The sequence below is a fragment of the Beta vulgaris genome, chromosome 6 (genome assembly GCF_026745355.1).
Source record: "Beta vulgaris subsp. vulgaris cultivar EL10 chromosome 6, EL10.2, whole genome shotgun sequence".
Lineage (NCBI taxonomy): Eukaryota > Viridiplantae > Streptophyta > Magnoliopsida > Caryophyllales > Amaranthaceae > Beta > Beta vulgaris.
The window spans coordinates 14055806-14074003 of record NC_079207.1 but is presented as its reverse complement, the minus strand read 5'-3'; the positions used below and the strand labels follow the sequence as shown (position 1 = coordinate 14074003).

At 34.4% G+C, this 18198-nt stretch overlaps 2 protein-coding genes across 2 annotated transcripts; one reads left to right on the top strand and one right to left on the bottom strand.

Annotated features, from left to right (window-relative positions):
• The first annotated feature begins 6153 nt into the window (after positions 1–6153).
• On the top strand, positions 6154–7482 carry LOC104895838 (hypothetical protein). The gene is made up of 4 exons (XM_010682464.4): positions 6154–6498; positions 6607–6696; positions 6785–6881; positions 7112–7482. Exons 1-4 carry the CDS (start codon positions 6282–6284, stop codon positions 7260–7262), a joined length of 555 nt encoding a protein of 184 aa, XP_010680766.1. The 5' UTR covers positions 6154–6281; the 3' UTR covers positions 7263–7482.
• Positions 7483–7757: 275 nt separating this feature from the next.
• LOC104895837 (uncharacterized) lies at positions 7758–17226 on the bottom strand. Its single transcript, XM_010682463.4, has 5 exons — positions 16964–17226; positions 16737–16869; positions 13745–13869; positions 8973–9119; positions 7758–8011 (listed from the first exon to the last, which is right to left on the bottom strand). Exons 1-5 carry the CDS (start codon positions 17138–17140, stop codon positions 7877–7879), a joined length of 717 nt encoding a protein of 238 aa, XP_010680765.1. The 5' UTR covers positions 17141–17226; the 3' UTR covers positions 7758–7876.
• Positions 17227–18198: the final 972 nt, after the last annotated feature.

The following is an 18198-nucleotide window of genomic DNA, read 5'->3' as shown; positions in this document are numbered from 1 at the left end:
TACAATACGAGCGAGAATCATTAAAATATTATTTCACTCATCACATGTGGAGAGCAAATGTATTCATGTATGTGTTTGATATTTTTGAGATTTTTTTAGGGATGATTTAATGCACCATTGTCCCCAAAGTTGTCATATATCTTCATTACAAGATTGTATTCATCTTAAAAATTATCCACAAATATATTAAATACATTTCAATACATAATGAATACGAATGTTAGTTAGAATGAAAATGGAGAGGAAAATTGTAACACCCCCAAAATCCATACATGTCAACGACTACGTCGCATCGACTTTGGGAGTGCTACCGCCGCGATGAAACGCAAGGCTTATTAAAAATGAATGTTAACTCAAAACGTTGTCTCGAAAACTTAAATGCAGCGGAAATAAAAATGTAACTACAACTGGAAAGTCATCAACGACCCCTTTATTTCAAACCACAAACTAATTAAGTAAAGGATAATTTGTCAAAAGGGACCTTAGAATTTTTTGTTTTTGTGAGAAGGGACCTTTAAAAAAAAAGTTGGCATTTAAAGGCCAAACAGCAAAAAATATTGTGACGAAGGACCTTATCACCGGTTTCCGACGTTGACCAATCTTTTCATGCATTGACTTGCCTCAATTTCTAAATGACACTCCCTAACTTTATAATTGCACTCCATCTAAATACCAAAAACATACCCAACTCCCTGTCACTTGAACTCCTTTGTTTCTCCCTCTCTCTTTCTCTCTCCAAAATTTGAAAACCACCATTAATGATGGTGTGCTGCTGAATATTGAAAGCCATCCAACTGATTAATTGCAACTGGTAAGTTCACTGTACTATCCTTTATTAAAGTTTTCATCTTTAATCTCTTCATTGCACTAACACAAAACTGTTCGAAAATAGGAAAAAGCAGAGCAAGAAGCAGCGTAGCAGAGCAAGAAGGAGGAAAAGCAGAGCAAAGCAGCGTAGTAGAGCAATGGTATTTGGGGTACAAAGAAGCAGATATAAGTAAGGGAAATTAGGAGGGACAAATTTGTCAAAGTAGGGCAAAAAAGAGGGAAAAATTAAAATACGGGTGCCATTTAGAAATTGAGGCAAGTCAATGCCTGAAAAGATTGGTCAACGTCGGAAACCGGTGGTAAGGTCCTTCGTCACAATATTTTTTGTTGTTTGGCCTTTAAATGCCAACTATTTTTTTTAAGGTCCCTTCTCGCAAAAACAAAAAATTCTAAGGTCCCTTTTGACAAATTATCCTTAAGTAAATCATACTAATATTATAATACTTAATTAAAACACTATAGAGTTCAAAGACTAAGGACTACCCCAGTATGCTCGGTATCATGCAGCAGCACCAGTACATCTAGTCTGCTCTCCATTGTAGCGTCAATGGTGCATCACAAGTCAACAAACACATAATAACACACAATCAGCTATGATGAGTACATAATAAATCATTGAATGCATATAAAACATAAACAAAGCAATAGTGAACAATCCTAAGCATGATACTACAATACGTTACATCCTCTACTCTTTATTTAGTTGGCATCGAACGGGAACCGTCATCTTATTAGAATCATACGGGCTACTTAATCCTTAATAGACAACTTGGTCTATTAGATGATGCAAATACGGTTTCGTTCCGTCTCACACCCATCACCTTAGTATGCATACCCCCAAGATCGTACGGAACCTTCCGCCTACTTGAGTTATCAAAATTTATAAGGACACTACTATCGTCACAGTAGGCCTGCGTAGGAGTGTAGAACAAGTCTCACACTCCCCCCATTGTTCATCACTTGTAGGGAGTCCAACTACAAGCTTATTGCCATAGTTCATTCTTAACATTGTCCATTCGTATCACAATCACATAGCATCATTTAACATGTTCTCTTAGTTACAGAACCCAAACCTTTTCTCTTGTAACACTCTTGTTACACCATGATTCAGATAATACGAATACAATGCTCATGTTCATAATACGATAGAATTATGCATTCCAATGCAATATATCGATTTCTAATCATAAACATGTTACCAAACAATCTCACAATCAAAACGTTCCCTATCATGATTCTAGGTTCCAATAGAATAAATCGCAACCTAATCATGATACTAGTACTTGCAACTAAACTGGTACGCGTACGTACCTTGTAACGGAGAATTTTCGCTGTATTAACCAAACGTGCTGCTTATGAAATTGGGACCTAAACGATTAAGTAAATATTTTAGTGCTACGTCCTTGATAATATTATCAACTAATACTTGGTTTATTCGCTTTTTCTTTTATGTTTTCCTTTTGTATATCTTTGCCAGCCTATCTGGTAAGTGGTAACAGTTAATCACAAAATATTGAGTTATACCGTTGTACGCAAGTCCGTCGAGCTGTTAAAATACAAAAAAAAAGGTACTAAACGCAGCCTCATTTTACTAACAACGCAGCCCAAATAATCATATTCTTTCTAAAAAAATCGCTCTCTCTCAAAATATCCTCTCCACCTACTTTCTACTGTTAGAAGAAAAAAACTTCATAGAAGACCTAATTCACAAATGTTAATATGATACTCAATTGACGATGATTTTGACTCAAGCGAATTTAAATTTGATATATGTTGTTCATTTTTTCGTCATTATGCATTGTCGGGCAATTATTATGCATCGATTTGCCTTATTTCGTGCAATTTGCATGATACAGAATAGACTGTTTTGTTTAATCTGCACGAAACAGTCTATTCTGTTTCATGCAGATTGCACGAAACAGTCTATTCTGTTTCGTGCAGATTGCACGAAACAGTAAATTCGAACCTTTAATAATTTTCGCAGTTTTCTTCCAAATTATAACTCGCGATTTGCTGTTTGCTGTTTTGAAACCACGAAATGGAGAAAGGATGAAGAGAAATCAATGAATTTGTTGTGTTGTTATGGAGAAATCACTCGAAAATGGAGGAATTCTTAGAAATTAAATTGGTTCAACCCTAAAAAAAAAACCAAAGAAATGGTAAAGGGAGGAAGTAGGCAGAAATTGATAAATGGTGAATGGAATTATGAGGGATATTTTAGGTATTTTACTGGGTTGTGTTAGTAAAGTGAGATTGCATTTAGCAACCATGAAAAAAAAAAGACTTGGCCGATAAAATAAACCAATCGGAATATGTTGTAAGTTGTAACTCATGAGGTGATGATCAAAATGTATTAAAAAAAATAAGTAGTATGATGATTTTAATTGATCTGAAGAGGATTTGATATTAACTGATAATCGATTTGACCCAATTATCATATGATCGGATACGATAATTATCGAACCTGAATATGAATTGATCTACCACATACTTCTTCTATTCAAGTTTCATGTAATATGAAAGGATAAGTGACCCCACCCCATCCACACTTGACTTGACTCGACCTAAACCCGTCTTGTAGAGTGCATTGGTCTTTCATGAGTACATCTGAATATGATTCGTAATACGAGATGACTCGATTGTAACTTGATCTCTAGACTTGTATGTAAACCTTTAGGTCTTTTGTGGTTTTGGCTACTCATATGACTGACCTAGTGCAATAGTTAAAGTACTTGCTCTACAAAATCAGATGTTGTGATGTTGTAGTAGTTGTGAACATTATACTAGATGTAATGTTTGTCGTTATGTTTTAATTGTTAATTAAACCCATTAGTATTTGCAGAAGAATAACATATGAATCATTTTCTAAAAGTTACCTCAAATGTCACTAGAATTTAAACGCTATTTCACCAAAACTAACCTTTCATCTATAGTGAAATTTCACTTAGTCAAACTTCTAAAAGATTAAAAAAATCGTTGCCAAACATGCCTTACAATAGCATGTTAACTTTGTTGATTTCATCCCACTTTTAATAACCACAAACACCTAGTACATCAATTAACGGCTAAGCCACATCAATTCGATTTATCTCACTCGAACTTTTTTACTTAAAAAGTCATCCCTGAACAGGCGCAAATTTGTAGGTGGCTGGTCTCGTGACCACCAAGAGCATCCTGCTCTCGGTCGAAAACGCACAATATACCGAACAAAACGGATGTCATATTGTAAGAGGAATTTTGTAAAAAATATAAAATAAAAATAAAACATCTCCCTCGCCGGCATTTGCGGAGTCCTATACGTTAACAAAGTTTTCTTATTAGGGAGGGATTTTCAACTACTAAAACAAATATCCACTATTATATTTCAACATAGCATTATTAACATAGTTTGAATTTTTAATTGTGAGAATAATTAGTCGTAGAGATATATTTTTGGATAGAAAATAATCTATATATATATATATATATATCTAATCCTTCAGGCCACGTGGCGCAAAGTTAGAGCTTTCAAGCCCACGTGACATGCTCCTAACTATTAGAATGAAATATAGGTAGTAGCATAATTAACACAATTCATAAACCATCAAACTGTTTTTTAACAAATTAAATTTAGAGTAAATTTCACAAATACGAGTAAAATTATAAAAAGAACATAAAGATATAAAACAAAGAACATTGAACTGATCATAAAAGAACATGTCCATATAGTAGTTATTAAACAAAAAATATCAAAAATCACAAAAATGAATAAAATCGTAAAAAAATAACATGAATATATCAAACAAAGAACACCATAATAATTATAAAAGAACATGTTTATATAGTACTTGAGAAACAAAAGGCTTTTAAAATTCATAAACATGAAAATAAACATAAAAGAACATTAAGGTATAAAACAAAGAACAACATACTAATTGCAAAAGACATGTGTATATAATACTTGAGATTCAAAAATTTTTTTATCAAAAATCACAAAGATGAATAAAAACATGAAAGAACATGAAGATACCAAACAAAGAACATCATATTAATTATAAAAGAACATAAACATATAATACCTGAGATACAAAAAACTATATAAAAAATCACAACAAAACAAAGATAAACATGAATAAAACATGAAAGTATCAAACAAAGAACACCATCAAAAGAAGTAAAGAACATTTGCATATGTAATTGAGAAAAAAAACGACAATTCGAATCATCTCGAAATTCACAATCAACTATTATTGATGTAATTTTTTTTTTTTTGCAGAATGAGTTAATCCAGTACTTCGTAAATTTAGTGTTAATACTTAATAATACGTCAAACTAAAATAAAAGATATCAATGTTTGCAAAAACAAAAACTAATAAATAATAGTAGTTTATTTTTTTTTTTTTGTTAAAAAAAAGTTTACAGGAACAATCCGCAATTCTTGCGTGGGTATTTATCAGCACAAATTAACCATTTTGTTTTTTTTTTCTTTTTTTCTTTATCTCCTTTTCTTATAAATTCCACGCATCTAGCGCAATTGTAGGGGAATTTCATCCGGAATTTTTGGGGAGTTCTATCATTTTGGCTTTTTTTAAAAAAAAATTATTTCCTTTTTTAAAAAAAATTTATTTCCCTTTCTTCAAATTACGTTTGATATTTAAAGTCATGCGTTTTGGAGCAGGACCACATAGAGGAAGGTGGTCTCTAGTCCACCATCCACGCTTTGACATCGTCGAATAATGTGTTTTTAGCCATTAAATCTATATTAACTTTTGAAAAGAGCATAAATTAGATTGTACTCTCTCCGTTTCCTAAAGATCTTCCCTCTTTCCATTTAAGGGTGTTTTCAAAAGATCTTCCCTCTTTTGCTTTATTCCTTATTTGGCAAAACAAATTTCCCTATTTACCCTCTCATGTCACTATCATATGGTCTACCATTACATTATTAATTCAATTTTACTCCCTTTCCCTCTCCTACTTTAACCCTTTTTTATTTGTTTATTTATCTTAACCCATTTTTCTCTCCTACTTTACTCACACCATGCCCCACATAACTTGATTTTCCTTGGTATATGTAGGAACAGTAAGTGGGAAGATCTTTAGGAAACGGAAGGAGTACATATGAAAATATATGAATAAAAAATCTAAGCAAAAAGATTTTTTATGAATAAAAAATACAAATTCCTGTCCAAAAACCAGACCGGAAAAATTCTAGTTCAAAACATGATCGTACCGAAAAAATTCCGTCCGGACCTGGATATTTCCGATCCACCCGTCGAACCAGTCCTGGACGGATACACACCCCCTTTTACTTAATTTTACACGCACAATCTGTGTAATCTTAACGATGGGGCGGGAGACAAACAAAACTAATACCAACCGTTTGTTTTTCTTTTTCTAATCCTCTACTCTATAGTCTCTAGTAAGACGGAGTGGAGACTTTGAGAGGACGAAGGAAGGTGAGAAACATCATACCAATGGTTTCATCTTTGTATTCTTCCTTCCAGACCTCTTCTCTTCAAGTAATACCATCCTCAATTTCCACTTTTCACCACTCAAACTCAAAGAAATTGCAGTCCAGAATTTACTTTTCTGCAAATGTAAATCCTTGTTTTTCTAAGCTCTCTCAACAAGGATTCCAAAAATACTGTCTACCTTTAGCTGTTTCTTTAGTACTCTCCTGGTCAAATCCTGGTAATATTCTTCATTTATTCACTAAACTATCATTCTTAATCTAATTTATATATCTTTAGTAACATTCTACCCTTTTTGTTTCTATGTTGTTGGGGTGATAATTTGTAGCTCAAGCAGGATTTTTGTCAGGGTCTACTGGAATAGAATCTGTTCCAGGTCCCCAACTGCCTTCTATCGAATTCCTCGATCGCTTCAATGGTGTGTTAATTTTGATTAATAGCCTCTGTTAGTGGCTAATACAAGCTTAATGCTTTTTGTTAATCTCATTGTCTGATGATACCTGCAGAAGAGAACCAAAAGAAGTATGCAGCTGATGATGAAAGAATCAAATCATCCCCTATCATGAAAGAGCTCCTTGAGCGTTCCAAAAAGAACAAAGACAAGTATAATTCTTATACCATTACAATTTATTTCTTCAAAGATATCCCCAAAAAGTTCTCATATTAAACTGCAATGTCACCCTATGTGCACTATCTGTATCATTTCTTCTTCGCTTTTTTCGTCATCCTGTAATGCATTACCCTCAACTCAGCCATGCCTTAGTAACTTGTTTTAGGGGATATTATCAGAAGAAAGATCACTACTGAGAGAATTGATTCGGAAAAATTGACAGGAATAAGCAAGAAATATTGGATAAGTATTGCATACGTGGAGCGGAGTGGGGAGTGGGAGATTGCTCGACACAAGGGATGACAGCAGAGGAGAAAGATAATTTCATTGCAATGCTGAAGCAGAAGGCAGCAGCTGCTGCTGCTACCAAATGATCTAACTTTCCTTATATCTTTCAGTGAGCCATAGCCATTATCGATCTTTCGCACAAGTAATATCATAGACCTCATTTTCATAGAAATTTAGACTATATTTTGTCAGCATTTATTTTCTACTGTAGATTTTGGAGGAATTTTAAAGAGTGATATGCTTATAAACTTTTTGGTAATCATATAGCAAATACGTACAGCACAATTATTGTTTTGCTGAAGAACATTCATATCTTTCCTGATTGGCTGGTTTCTAAATTTAGCCATCTGAAATCTAAATGTCAGATACATAAGTTTTTGGAGGAGCACTTTAAGATACCTATAATTTTGCAAAGGACAAAAGTTCGTTCTAAAGTTTCAGGTATAAGCTTCTGAGTACTTGACCAATGAAGCAAAAGGTCAAGCTTGTTAGTTGTTAACATGCTACTTATGTGTAGAAGCATTAGCACAGGCATATACTGAATTATGTCAAACCTGAGCTGATCACACAATTTGGAAGTCAAAAAAAAATCTAGCACTGCATTTGGATATCTAACATCATTTACAATAGTATGTGAACATTTGATGTAAAATTACATAGGTAGTCTCTTTCCCCAAAATAGAGAGTGCGTCATTTTGGTTTAGCCTTCCATCATGGCACTTGCAGCATCAATAATAACATCTCTAAGATCCTTTGGAGCACGACCTAGGACTGTATAACCTTCCTTGTCTTCGATATCCACGTCTGCTCCATGTCTGACTAGAAGAAGGGCAACCTGTCACCAAATCAGATAATCAAATTAGATAATGGACCCAAGTTCCTTTCCACGTGTCTATCATGGTGCCATCATCAAGTCTAACTTACAATGAAGTTTGGGACAACTGAAAATGAGAAGCGTGAAGTTTATTATGGGATTGAGTACAAAAGAAGAAAAGAAAAACTTATTCTCTAATTCTATGAGTCATATAGGTAAGTGGTTACAAAACAAACTAATGCATCTCAACCAAAAAATTAAGTGCAGCAGCAGGGTAAATTTTCGAAGTTTAAGCACAACAAGATGACAACCACTCAGGCAAAGGAACTCTATCATTGTCTAATTCACCACCATGGGATTGTCTCAAATTTGTCCCTAATAGTTCTCTCAAACTTTAGAATTTGCCAACTTTCATCTTTAGTATATTATTCAGACTCACATTACAATCATTCAAACTCCAAACTTTATCCCTTAGACTCACTTCAGACTCCTAAATACTGTTTGATAGAAAAAACTTCAAAAAAAAATGTGTTGCTTTCCACTTTTTTTACTCACAGTGGCCTATTTTAAGATATCATGTGGTAAATCAACAACCAAAGTTTTAACAGGAGTCTGAGAAATTAGAAACCCACTGCAAGACTTTAAAAGCAATTTGATGACTTTGCTTGAGACTCGTGTTAAACATACCCTCAAGTTTGAGGAAAGACCCAAAGAAGTAAGAGTGCAAAAAGAGAGAAAAATCACATATAAGCTATGTTACTCACACTCTAATAAAGAGTGTATTCAGATACGAGGGCCCCAGTATCAGACTTGTCCATTTTATAGAAAATTGTCAAGTTTTTGGTTTGAAACGAAGTGTCCTAGCTTCATGCCATGTCAGACACGACATGAATCGATAAGCTACACCTGAGGCAAATGAAGGTGGAGGAGTTCAGAGCATAAAGAAGACAGCACGGAAAGGTAATCTCCATCTAATACTCACCTGTCTGTTTTCACATATGACGGCAGTCATAAGAGGAGTCTCACCAGCTCTGTCAATGGCATCAATCTCAGCCCCCTCTTCAATGAGAAACTCACACAACTCTGCGTTCCCTGTGCTAGCTGCACGATGCAGTGGCGTGCATCCAACCTAAAACAAATGCTTGAGCATTAGCCATGATGCACAATATGTGTATTTAGACTAAAATAAAAGGTACAATAAAGTAGATACGAGTTTGATGCTTATATTCTCTATCAAAATGCTTAGAGGTGTCAATCTGGGTCACTGGCTGGGTTTGGGTTGACCCAAGCTGGGTCGGAATGATTTGGGTCGGAATAATCTGGGTGACACCGTGTCATGGGTCGGAACTGGGTGGGTCGGGTGAACTTGGGTCGGGTGAAACTGGGTGAGAGGAGCTCGGAACTGGGTCGGAAATGGGTCGGGTGAGACTGGGTCGGCCGGTATCTGGGTTGGGTGAATTTGGGTCGGAATGGAATAAGGTGAAGTTGGTCCAAATCGGCTTTCGGAATGACTTGGGTCGGAAGAAATCGGCTTTCGGAATAACTTGGGTCGGAAGAAATCGGCTTTCGGAATGACTTGGGTCGGAAGAAATCGGGTTTCGGAATTACTTGGGTCGGAAGAAACCGACTTTCGGGTTACTTGGGTCGGAAGAAATCGATATCGGAATAACTTGGGTCGGAATAATTCGGCTTTCGGAATTACTTGGGTCGGAAGAAATCGGTTTTCGGGTTACGTGGGTCGGAAGAAATCGAAATCGGAATAACTTGGGTCGAAAGAAATCGGGTTTCAGAATTACTTGGGTCGGAAGAAATCGGCTTTCGGGTTACTTGAGTCGGAAAAAATCGATATCGGAATAACTTGGTTTGGAATAATACGGCTTTCGGAATTACTTGGGTCGGAATAAATCGGCTTTCGGGCTACTTGGGTCGAAAGAAATCGATATCGGAATAACTTGGGTCGGAATTACTTGGAACGACTAAATATCGAACCGGCGGCTCCGTGGCGTATTGATTTGGGTCGAGATTGTTATAAACTTATAACTTGTGGATGTGGTATTGAGGTATTGTGATATAGATTATAGTCATTATACTTTATACTTATAGTGGTATATTATAGTAATCTGTAATTATACTGATATTATGAATTTTTTAATAATACATTAAATCATTAATACTTTGATACTTATATTACTAATTTGAAATGTTACTAAAGTAAGACTTATAACTTATAAGTTATATTTATAATCTTATATTATTGGGCCATTCACCATTATTGGCTATTGGTAATTGGCCTATTGCCTAAGTTACTAAGTATCACTCATTAGTTATTTACTTATTTAGTTATTCTCATTCATGATTGCATATGTATTCAAGTAACAAGTAACAACTAACATCTAACAAGTAAGTGAGTAACAACTAACAACTAACAACTAACAACCATAAGGATTATTGATTATAGACTTATAGTGTTAGGGTTAATAGACTATTAAATAACTTAAACATTTTGTTAGTTAGTGACTTACTCACTCTCAAGTCTGAATCAGTACAGTTACTATTAGTTATTCACTTATTTAGTTATTCTTATTGATGATTGCATAAGTACTCAAGTAACAACTAACATCTAACAAGTAACAACTAACAATTAACATAATCAACGTTAATCACTTATCACTTAATCGAATATGTCAATATATCATATGAAAATGATACATAATCAAACACTATGTTAGTAGAGGATGAACATGATCGAATTTCATGTAAATGTGACTATGTTTTTTTAAGTTAATCGTCTCTAAGTTAATCGTATAACTTAGTAGATTGGTTCAATATAACAATGTTTCATTTAAGTTAATCGTCTTTAAGTTAAATTCATATTGAAACTCAAAACATCTAATTTGAATAGAAACAAGTTAATATTGGATTAGATCGATGTATCAATGTAAGTCGATTAGCTAATTCAAGACGGCGTAAGTTCGTTTAAGATAATGGATATTGGATAATATATATCAACAAATGTATCAATGTAAGTTAAGTAATTAACTTAATAGAAGATAACAATACTCTATCTAGTACTATATTGATTATAAATTAGTAGAATGACTCTTGATATGATATAATAATATAACAAATGACAATCATATGTTTACAACAACAGTGTGTATGAGGCAAAAGTTATTATAACGAGAGTTCATATGCTATACTTATAACAACTCAATAACTCACTATTTTATTCCTAGATAGTTGAAAGAAGTTGTTACTAGATAAGATTAATGAATGTATCAATTTATATTATAAGCTAATTCAAGAATAGTACTCTATTTTAGCTAATAGTCTTCACGTGAAATGTATTTTGAAACTAAAAACATGTATTTGGATTGAAACAAGTTATTGGCCGAGATCAATAAATGCATCACTTAAATACTATATAGTTATACAATTACTTAATTGAGTAATAGTGTGATAATTGTATAAACAACGCTATAAGGAGTCTAATAAAATATAATAATAATAATAATATACTTAAATAATACTAATAATAACTTCATAAAGGTAATTAAAATTTTAAATTATAATGAAATAATAATAATTAACTAATTATTAAATATTTTAAGTTACTAAACCAAGACAACAACTATTAAGATTATAAGAATATAAGATTATCAATCCATGTGCTAGGTCATCAATCCATGTGCTAGGTAATTCTATTTTTCTATTGGCTAAAGAATGATATCATGGATTATGATTTAGAACCATTGATATGAGAATGATTAAAATCTAACCATCAATTGTGTATTGAAACATAAAAGAGGATAAAAAAGATGGGATCTAATCTCATCCGTTGATAATATCAATCCAACGGATGAGATTGAATTTAGAAACCCTAATATTAGTAGGTATAAAAGAAGTGTATTTGCTCCCCACAAATTTCATCTGCCTCCATCATCCTTTGAGTCTCATCTGTTCCTTCTATCTCTCCTCACCACCGCCACCGACACTCACCCTCTCTCCTCACCACCGCCACCGACTCTATCTTTAACTCTCTCCCTAAAATTTTCTTTTCTGACATGTTGACCAGATCATGGTCCCCTTTAAATGTTTAAATATATTTCAAGTTGAACAATCTACGATCTAATTAGTAATTATGAGTAACACGTAAATCAAGTTGAAGAAAAGTATTCAAACTTGTACTATTTGTTTTCTTTTATGATGATGAGAAACTATGTTTAAAACTCTTTTTTTGTTTTTTTTTCTTTTGGATTTTGACGGGAACAATGTTCAAACTGCGACTTTATTTTCACTTTTTTTTAGGGAACAATGTCCAAGAGCAAAGTTGATGCTGGAGAAAATGTCGTTTTATCTACTGAAGAAGCAGAACCTGTAGATGAACTTCATGCGAAGGATGAAGCAGAGGATCCTAACTCTGGAGATGCAGAAGCAATGGAAGATTATCCTGTAATGGGTCTTATGACAGGACCAAAGAAAGCTGATGGAGCTGAAGACACTGAAAGTAAAGTTGTACCAAGTAAAGCTGATGTCGTCGCCGGTCTTCGCTGGTCGGTCTTCCGTCTTAGCTCGTAGCTCGTCAGTCTTCGTTCGTCGCTCGTCACTCGTCACTCGTCCGGCCAGATCTAGTTCTGTTCAAGATTTTTTTTCCATTTTTTAGTTTAATTTGTTAATTTTTGTGTTGATTAATTTTGTTTTTGTGTAATAATAATATCGTTCAATTTTGTCCCCAAATTTATTGACTTTTGTGTAATTTCATATAATTTCACATTTATTTTTTTTGTGTAATTTTTATGCAATTTCACTAAATTTTGAGTTTTTTTGTATAATTTATTATAATTGCAAATTTTTTATGAGCTCATATGTTGTTGTTTAGTATATTGTTATGAGAATTTGAGATATTATTTGGTAAAATATTAAATTGGATAATTTGGTAAAGAAAAATGAGGAAAATTTAGTAGAATATTAAAATGGATAATAAATTTAGAGTATATAAGATTTAATAGGATAATTTTTTAATATTATTTGAGAATAAGGATATTAGGTAATTATAGAAAATATAAATAAGTAAATGATATTTAAAGTTTAACTCTTAAATTAAATGTAATTTATTTTTTTATTTAATTAATTATTAAATATAAGAAAATTTATAAATTTATAAATTTAAATGATTTTATAGATATATAAAAAATTGGGTCGGGTTTAGTTGGGTCGGGTGGTAACAGGGTTGGGTCGAAACTGGGTCGGTGATAGCTGGGTTGGGTCACAACTGGGTCGGTGATAGCTGGGTTGGGTCACAACTGGGTCGGTGATAGTTGGGTTAGGTCACAACTAATTGTCGGTGATAGCTGGGTTGGGTCACAACTGGGTCAGTGATAGCTGGGTTGGGTCACAACTGGGTTGGGTGGTGACTGGGTTGGGTGATAACTGGGTTGGGTGATAACTGGGTGGGTTTAACTGGGTCATTGGCGGTGAAGTTGGTGTGCGGGTCATTTTGGGTCGGAAACGGGTTGGGTCTGGATCGTTATTCACGGGTGCAACTGGTACGGGTACAACTGGGTCGGCCCAACTCAGGTTGGTTACTAATTCCACGGGTTAAACTGGGCACGGGTGAACACTGGGTCGGAATGGGTCGGCTTTCCAACCGACCACTCTCGGCTCGGAACAGGTTGGGTCTGGGTTGCATGCAGGTTCACCCGTGGGTCGGCCCAGTTTTTGACACCTCTAAAAATGCTTATGATAAGAGTGAACCTTGTCCTTTGCATTGATGTTTGCACCATGAGCAAGCAACATTTCAGCAATTTTCACCCATCCCTTGCTAGCAGCATAGTGAAGAGCAGTTCGGCCACCATCATTTTTCAAGTTAACATCAGCTCCTGTTCACAGTACTAGTCATTTAATAGCAGAAACAAAACTTTGGTATGAAAATGTACATCCATAAACAGAGACATAAAGTAGCAGCAGCGACTCAGCGAGTACACAATATAATGAATAACCAGAACATTGCCATACAAACATATCAGCAACTCTGCACAAAGTGCAACAACTAAAAAGGCCTCCTTGAAATTTGCAGTCACAACAACAAAAATCCAGCATAGTTACCACTTTACCACCATAATTTTGGTTTTAAGAGATTAAGAACTGACAGTCTTACCTCTAGCCACCAGAAATCGGTGGAAATAATGTTTCCAGAAGAGCCAAAGGAAAACCTATTTCTACTGGAAGCACAAAATAGGAGGACAAAAAAGGGAGGCAAATACTTTCTAACCCCTTAATAGACATAGTAAAAGCAGTTGCTTGAAAGTATACTTTTCAGTCAAAGTAACAATAGTATCGATAAAAAGGGTTTATCTAGGTGGTAATAACAACAGTTCAGGAAATAGTGATTCTATACATGTCACGGTAAATGCAACATAACAACAAAAAATAACATAGAAGAAGAAAAAAAGATCACATTGATGCCCAAAAGAGAAAAAGATGGGGTGAGGAAGGACAGGAACATAAGTTTCGTCCTTTGAAACTGCTTGGAATGATCTTCTGTAATTATTATAATTGGAACACCAGGGTGCAGTAACTGCCTCAAAGGACTATCATCTTGTCATACGTCAAAGTGCCACAAGGCAAAAGTGGACCAAAGAAAAAAACAAATTTACAAATCACCAGAGCTGCAAATTTATGTTAACTGGAACATTGATAAGATAGGATATTATACTTGAGTAACTTGACACGCGGATACAAAATAGACGTAAAATGACACAAGAATTGGACAGAGGAGGGAAAAAAAATCCTCAATGTACCCTAAAGAGCAATTCAGGCCAATGGCAAGTCCTTGGTATGAAGTAGAGCTCATTTGTAGTCTACAGTCATCTCTCCCCAGTTATGTATTCAAGCTTTATGCTATCTTCCTACAAACGTGGCATGCCATCATGAACAAGCTCTTGAATAGGAATAAATCAGATTCAGCTAACTGTTATTCCTTTCTTTTCAAATATACGGAGTAATTCAAGTAGTGGATTTGTCTCTCGCAAAACCTAGTATGCTTAGCAGGATGTTCATCAAATGATTACATGCACATTAAAGCAATATCTGCAGAAAATATTCACCACAACAGCATGGTACCTTATGTCTAACATTGAGTACCCTACATTTTATTATTGAATGTTTCAAGTGGATGTTCCTATATGCTTATTATCACTTATGTACACTTAATGCATAACCCTACTAAAATATGCTATACTATTGGTCAATAATAGCACTTCTTAACATGTGTATTTGTCCATTGGGATAATCAAGGTGAAATGAAGATTCTAACAAATACAAGAGTTTCCAAAGCTATCTCTACCAAGGCAAAAACACATTAGGAAGCCAGCAAAAGGCATTATCCTCCGGTGACAGCTAACAGCCTATTCCCCTAATTTTGCAAAAGAAGATAAATTAAGTCACCAATTATCGACTCCGAAATCAACGGCAAGAGTTAGAAGATAAAACAGGCAAAAGGAAACATAGTGGGAACAGGCCAACTCTCTGAATCCCTCTGTTGCAAAATTAGAACACGCTAAACAAAGAGAGCACCACATTGCATATTTATTTCGGCCTCTAAAACTTGTCTAGAACCACAACAGCATGGAAACATAGTGGAAATTTGATATTTGACTATTCGAGTTGACATCATCTCACTTATTTGGGCCTCTATAACCTGTCTAGAAGAATTAAAAGACTAGAATCCAATTCATGATCAACTCAAATATCCTTCCTTCCATGCTTAAGGTAGGTCAAATGATACCGTGCCTCACTCCAAATGAAATATATACTTGTAATCCCAACGGATACTTCTAAGAATAAGCGACATAAAGAGCTAGAGAAGCCATCTATACACTGCAACAACTAGAATATGCACTTTTCTGCTCTTTGAAATTCCTGCCTACCTTAACGGCAAGAAAATCAACCTAGAACACTAACGGAATGATGGAGGGAGAAGCAGAGAAGTTAGTCTATAGTCACTCTTACCTCTCTTAGATCCACAGCCATTTAATCCAAGTGATATTCTTGCATTAAATTCTCACAAGCTTTCAAGACCTAGCAAACTCTCTATGAACAACTGCTGCATTTAATTCTATGTTGATCCTACTTGCCAGAAATTCAAAACCGAAGGCGTTTTCTTCATAGCAATGACATAATGAAATTATATCATAACTAAGGGTGTGCTTGGTTGGAAGGAAAACTGAAAAGTGATTTTCCATGAAAACCATTTTCCCGAGGAAAACTCAATTCTAAATTGATTTCCTTTTTTTGGTTGCAAAGAAAGTAACTTTCCTTGAACCCATTTTCCTTTGTTTGTATTGTGGTATTGTTTGATAGAGTGGGGGAAAGTGTGGCTTCTCCTGCCTCCTTCGGGAAAGTAATTTTCCACCCTTGAAAACTGAAGTTCAACCCGTATTTCCCTTCCTTGATGCGGTCCAAACCAAACAGAAGAAAATAGCTTTCGCGGAAAACACTTTCCTCCAAACCAAACACACCCTAAGTGAATTTCTGACTTCCATTTGTTAATGGTTTCATCACAATTTAACATTCTTAGTTGATGTGAATCATATTGCAAAAACTAGTTTGATTAATGATATCCATATCCATTATATACTTGCCATTTGAAGATTAATTGACAAATCCATTAACACAAAACTCTTAGAATTAGAAGCTTGAACAACAAGATTTAGAATATAATAAAAAAGAGGTAAAAATAAAAAACCTTTATTGAGGAGAGTTGAGACAGTATCGAGATGGCCAATGCTGGAAGCAGAATGAAGTGGGGCCCAACCTTCTTCATCCTTACTATTAATCACCTTCTTTGTCGAATCAGCTTCTGCTAAAATTTCCACCACCTTAAAATTTGAATGAATTACACAAAGTTAAAAAAAAAAATTGAAGTGATGATTAAATTTGGACAAAAATCGAGAAAAAAAAGCCAAAGAAAACCTCGGAGTGAGTCGAAGAAGCGGCGACGTGGAGAAGAGAACGACCGTCGTCGTTTCGAAGAGAGAGAAATTTAGAGAGTTTATCGTCGGAGAAAGATTTGAAGACTGAAGTGTCGCCAATTTCAGCGGCTTTAAAGACTTCCTTTGCCGCCATTTCTGTATCCTCTCTAGCATCCATCTTCTTCTTTCTCCACCTTAAAATTATATCGCAGAAAATAGGGCAAATTGATGGATGTTTTCCAAGTTAATAAAAAAAAATAGAAGCTCATCCTCTTTCTTGCATTCTTTCCCAATAGTCGGTACATGGTACACCCGTTCGTATGGACTATGGTGAATGGTAATAAAGGTGTGTATTATATGACTAATAAGTCAAATAATATGAATAATAAGTCAAATGAACTCATGTATATGACTAACAAGCTAAATGAATATGTATACATCTTTGTTAGTATATGTTCATCGGTATAGGTCTTACACTCTTATGTTCATAACATAGTGTTTTGATGTTCATAACATAGTGTTTTGTTTGTTAGCATACATTCATTGCCATACGAATGTGTGTACCTACTAATTTGCACTTTTCACTTTATCTATAATCATAGATTTCAGATTTAAGTATTGTGCACCCGAAAGAAACATTAAAAACATTTAAATAACCAATTATCAAAGTACATAGTTTATAATGAAAAGAACATATAATAAACAAACATCTAATCTAAATTTTAAAACATATTTGTTAACTCTAAATTTCAAGGAAAAGGAATCTCGCTAACAATCGTCTATTTTTCTTAAAATCATGAAATTTTAAAATGTTAAAACTATGTCGTTTAGTAGAGTGCTAAAGGATGCATCATCCTGTAAATGCACTTGGATGCATGTTCCTATTTATCGGATCGAATCTCATCTAGTCTCTCATTTATACCGAAAAAACAAACATATTATCATATTTAATCAGATGAATACAAAATCATTCATTAAAATATTTTGTTTAAACAAGTTTTTCGATGAATATTTTTGTTAATTAATGTGTGTGCCATTAATTATTGTAAAGAACAAGTAAATAAGAAGGGAGTGTATTTCAAGCTCTCAACAACCTTCATATGTTTTTTTTTTTTTTGTTGTTTGCACCCGGTTCACCCTTTGGGCTACATCCGGATCGAGGCCAAGTTCGGGGTGGTTAGGTACCTTCATATGTTAATATACTAGAATTTTTTTTTTAAACAGAAACTCGATTTT

What these genes read in the sequence shown, in the direction of transcription:
- LOC104895838 (XM_010682464.4), top strand. Translation starts at nt 6,282, where the DNA reads ATGGTTTCATCTTTGTATTCTTCCTTCCAGACCTCTTCTCTTCAAGTA. An exon ending in ATTCCTCGATCGCTTCAATG is followed by an intron (nt 6,697 to 6,784) that starts GTGTGTTAATTT and finishes TGATACCTGCAG; the next exon opens with AAGAGAACCAAAAGAAGTAT. An exon ending in TCCAAAAAGAACAAAGACAA is followed by an intron (nt 6,882 to 7,111) that starts GTATAATTCTTA and finishes AAAAATTGACAG; the next exon opens with GAATAAGCAAGAAATATTGG.
- LOC104895837 (XM_010682463.4), bottom strand. Translation starts at nt 17,140, where the DNA reads ATGGATGCTAGAGAGGATACAGAAATGGCGGCAAAGGAAGTCTTTAAA. An exon ending in CTTCTTCGACTCACTCCGAG is followed by an intron (nt 16,870 to 16,963) that starts GTTTTCTTTGGC and finishes TCAAATTTTAAG; the next exon opens with GTGGTGGAAATTTTAGCAGA. An exon ending in TCATATGTGAAAACAGACAG is followed by an intron (nt 8,012 to 8,972) that starts GTGAGTATTAGA and finishes ATTTGGTGACAG; the next exon opens with GTTGCCCTTCTTCTAGTCAG.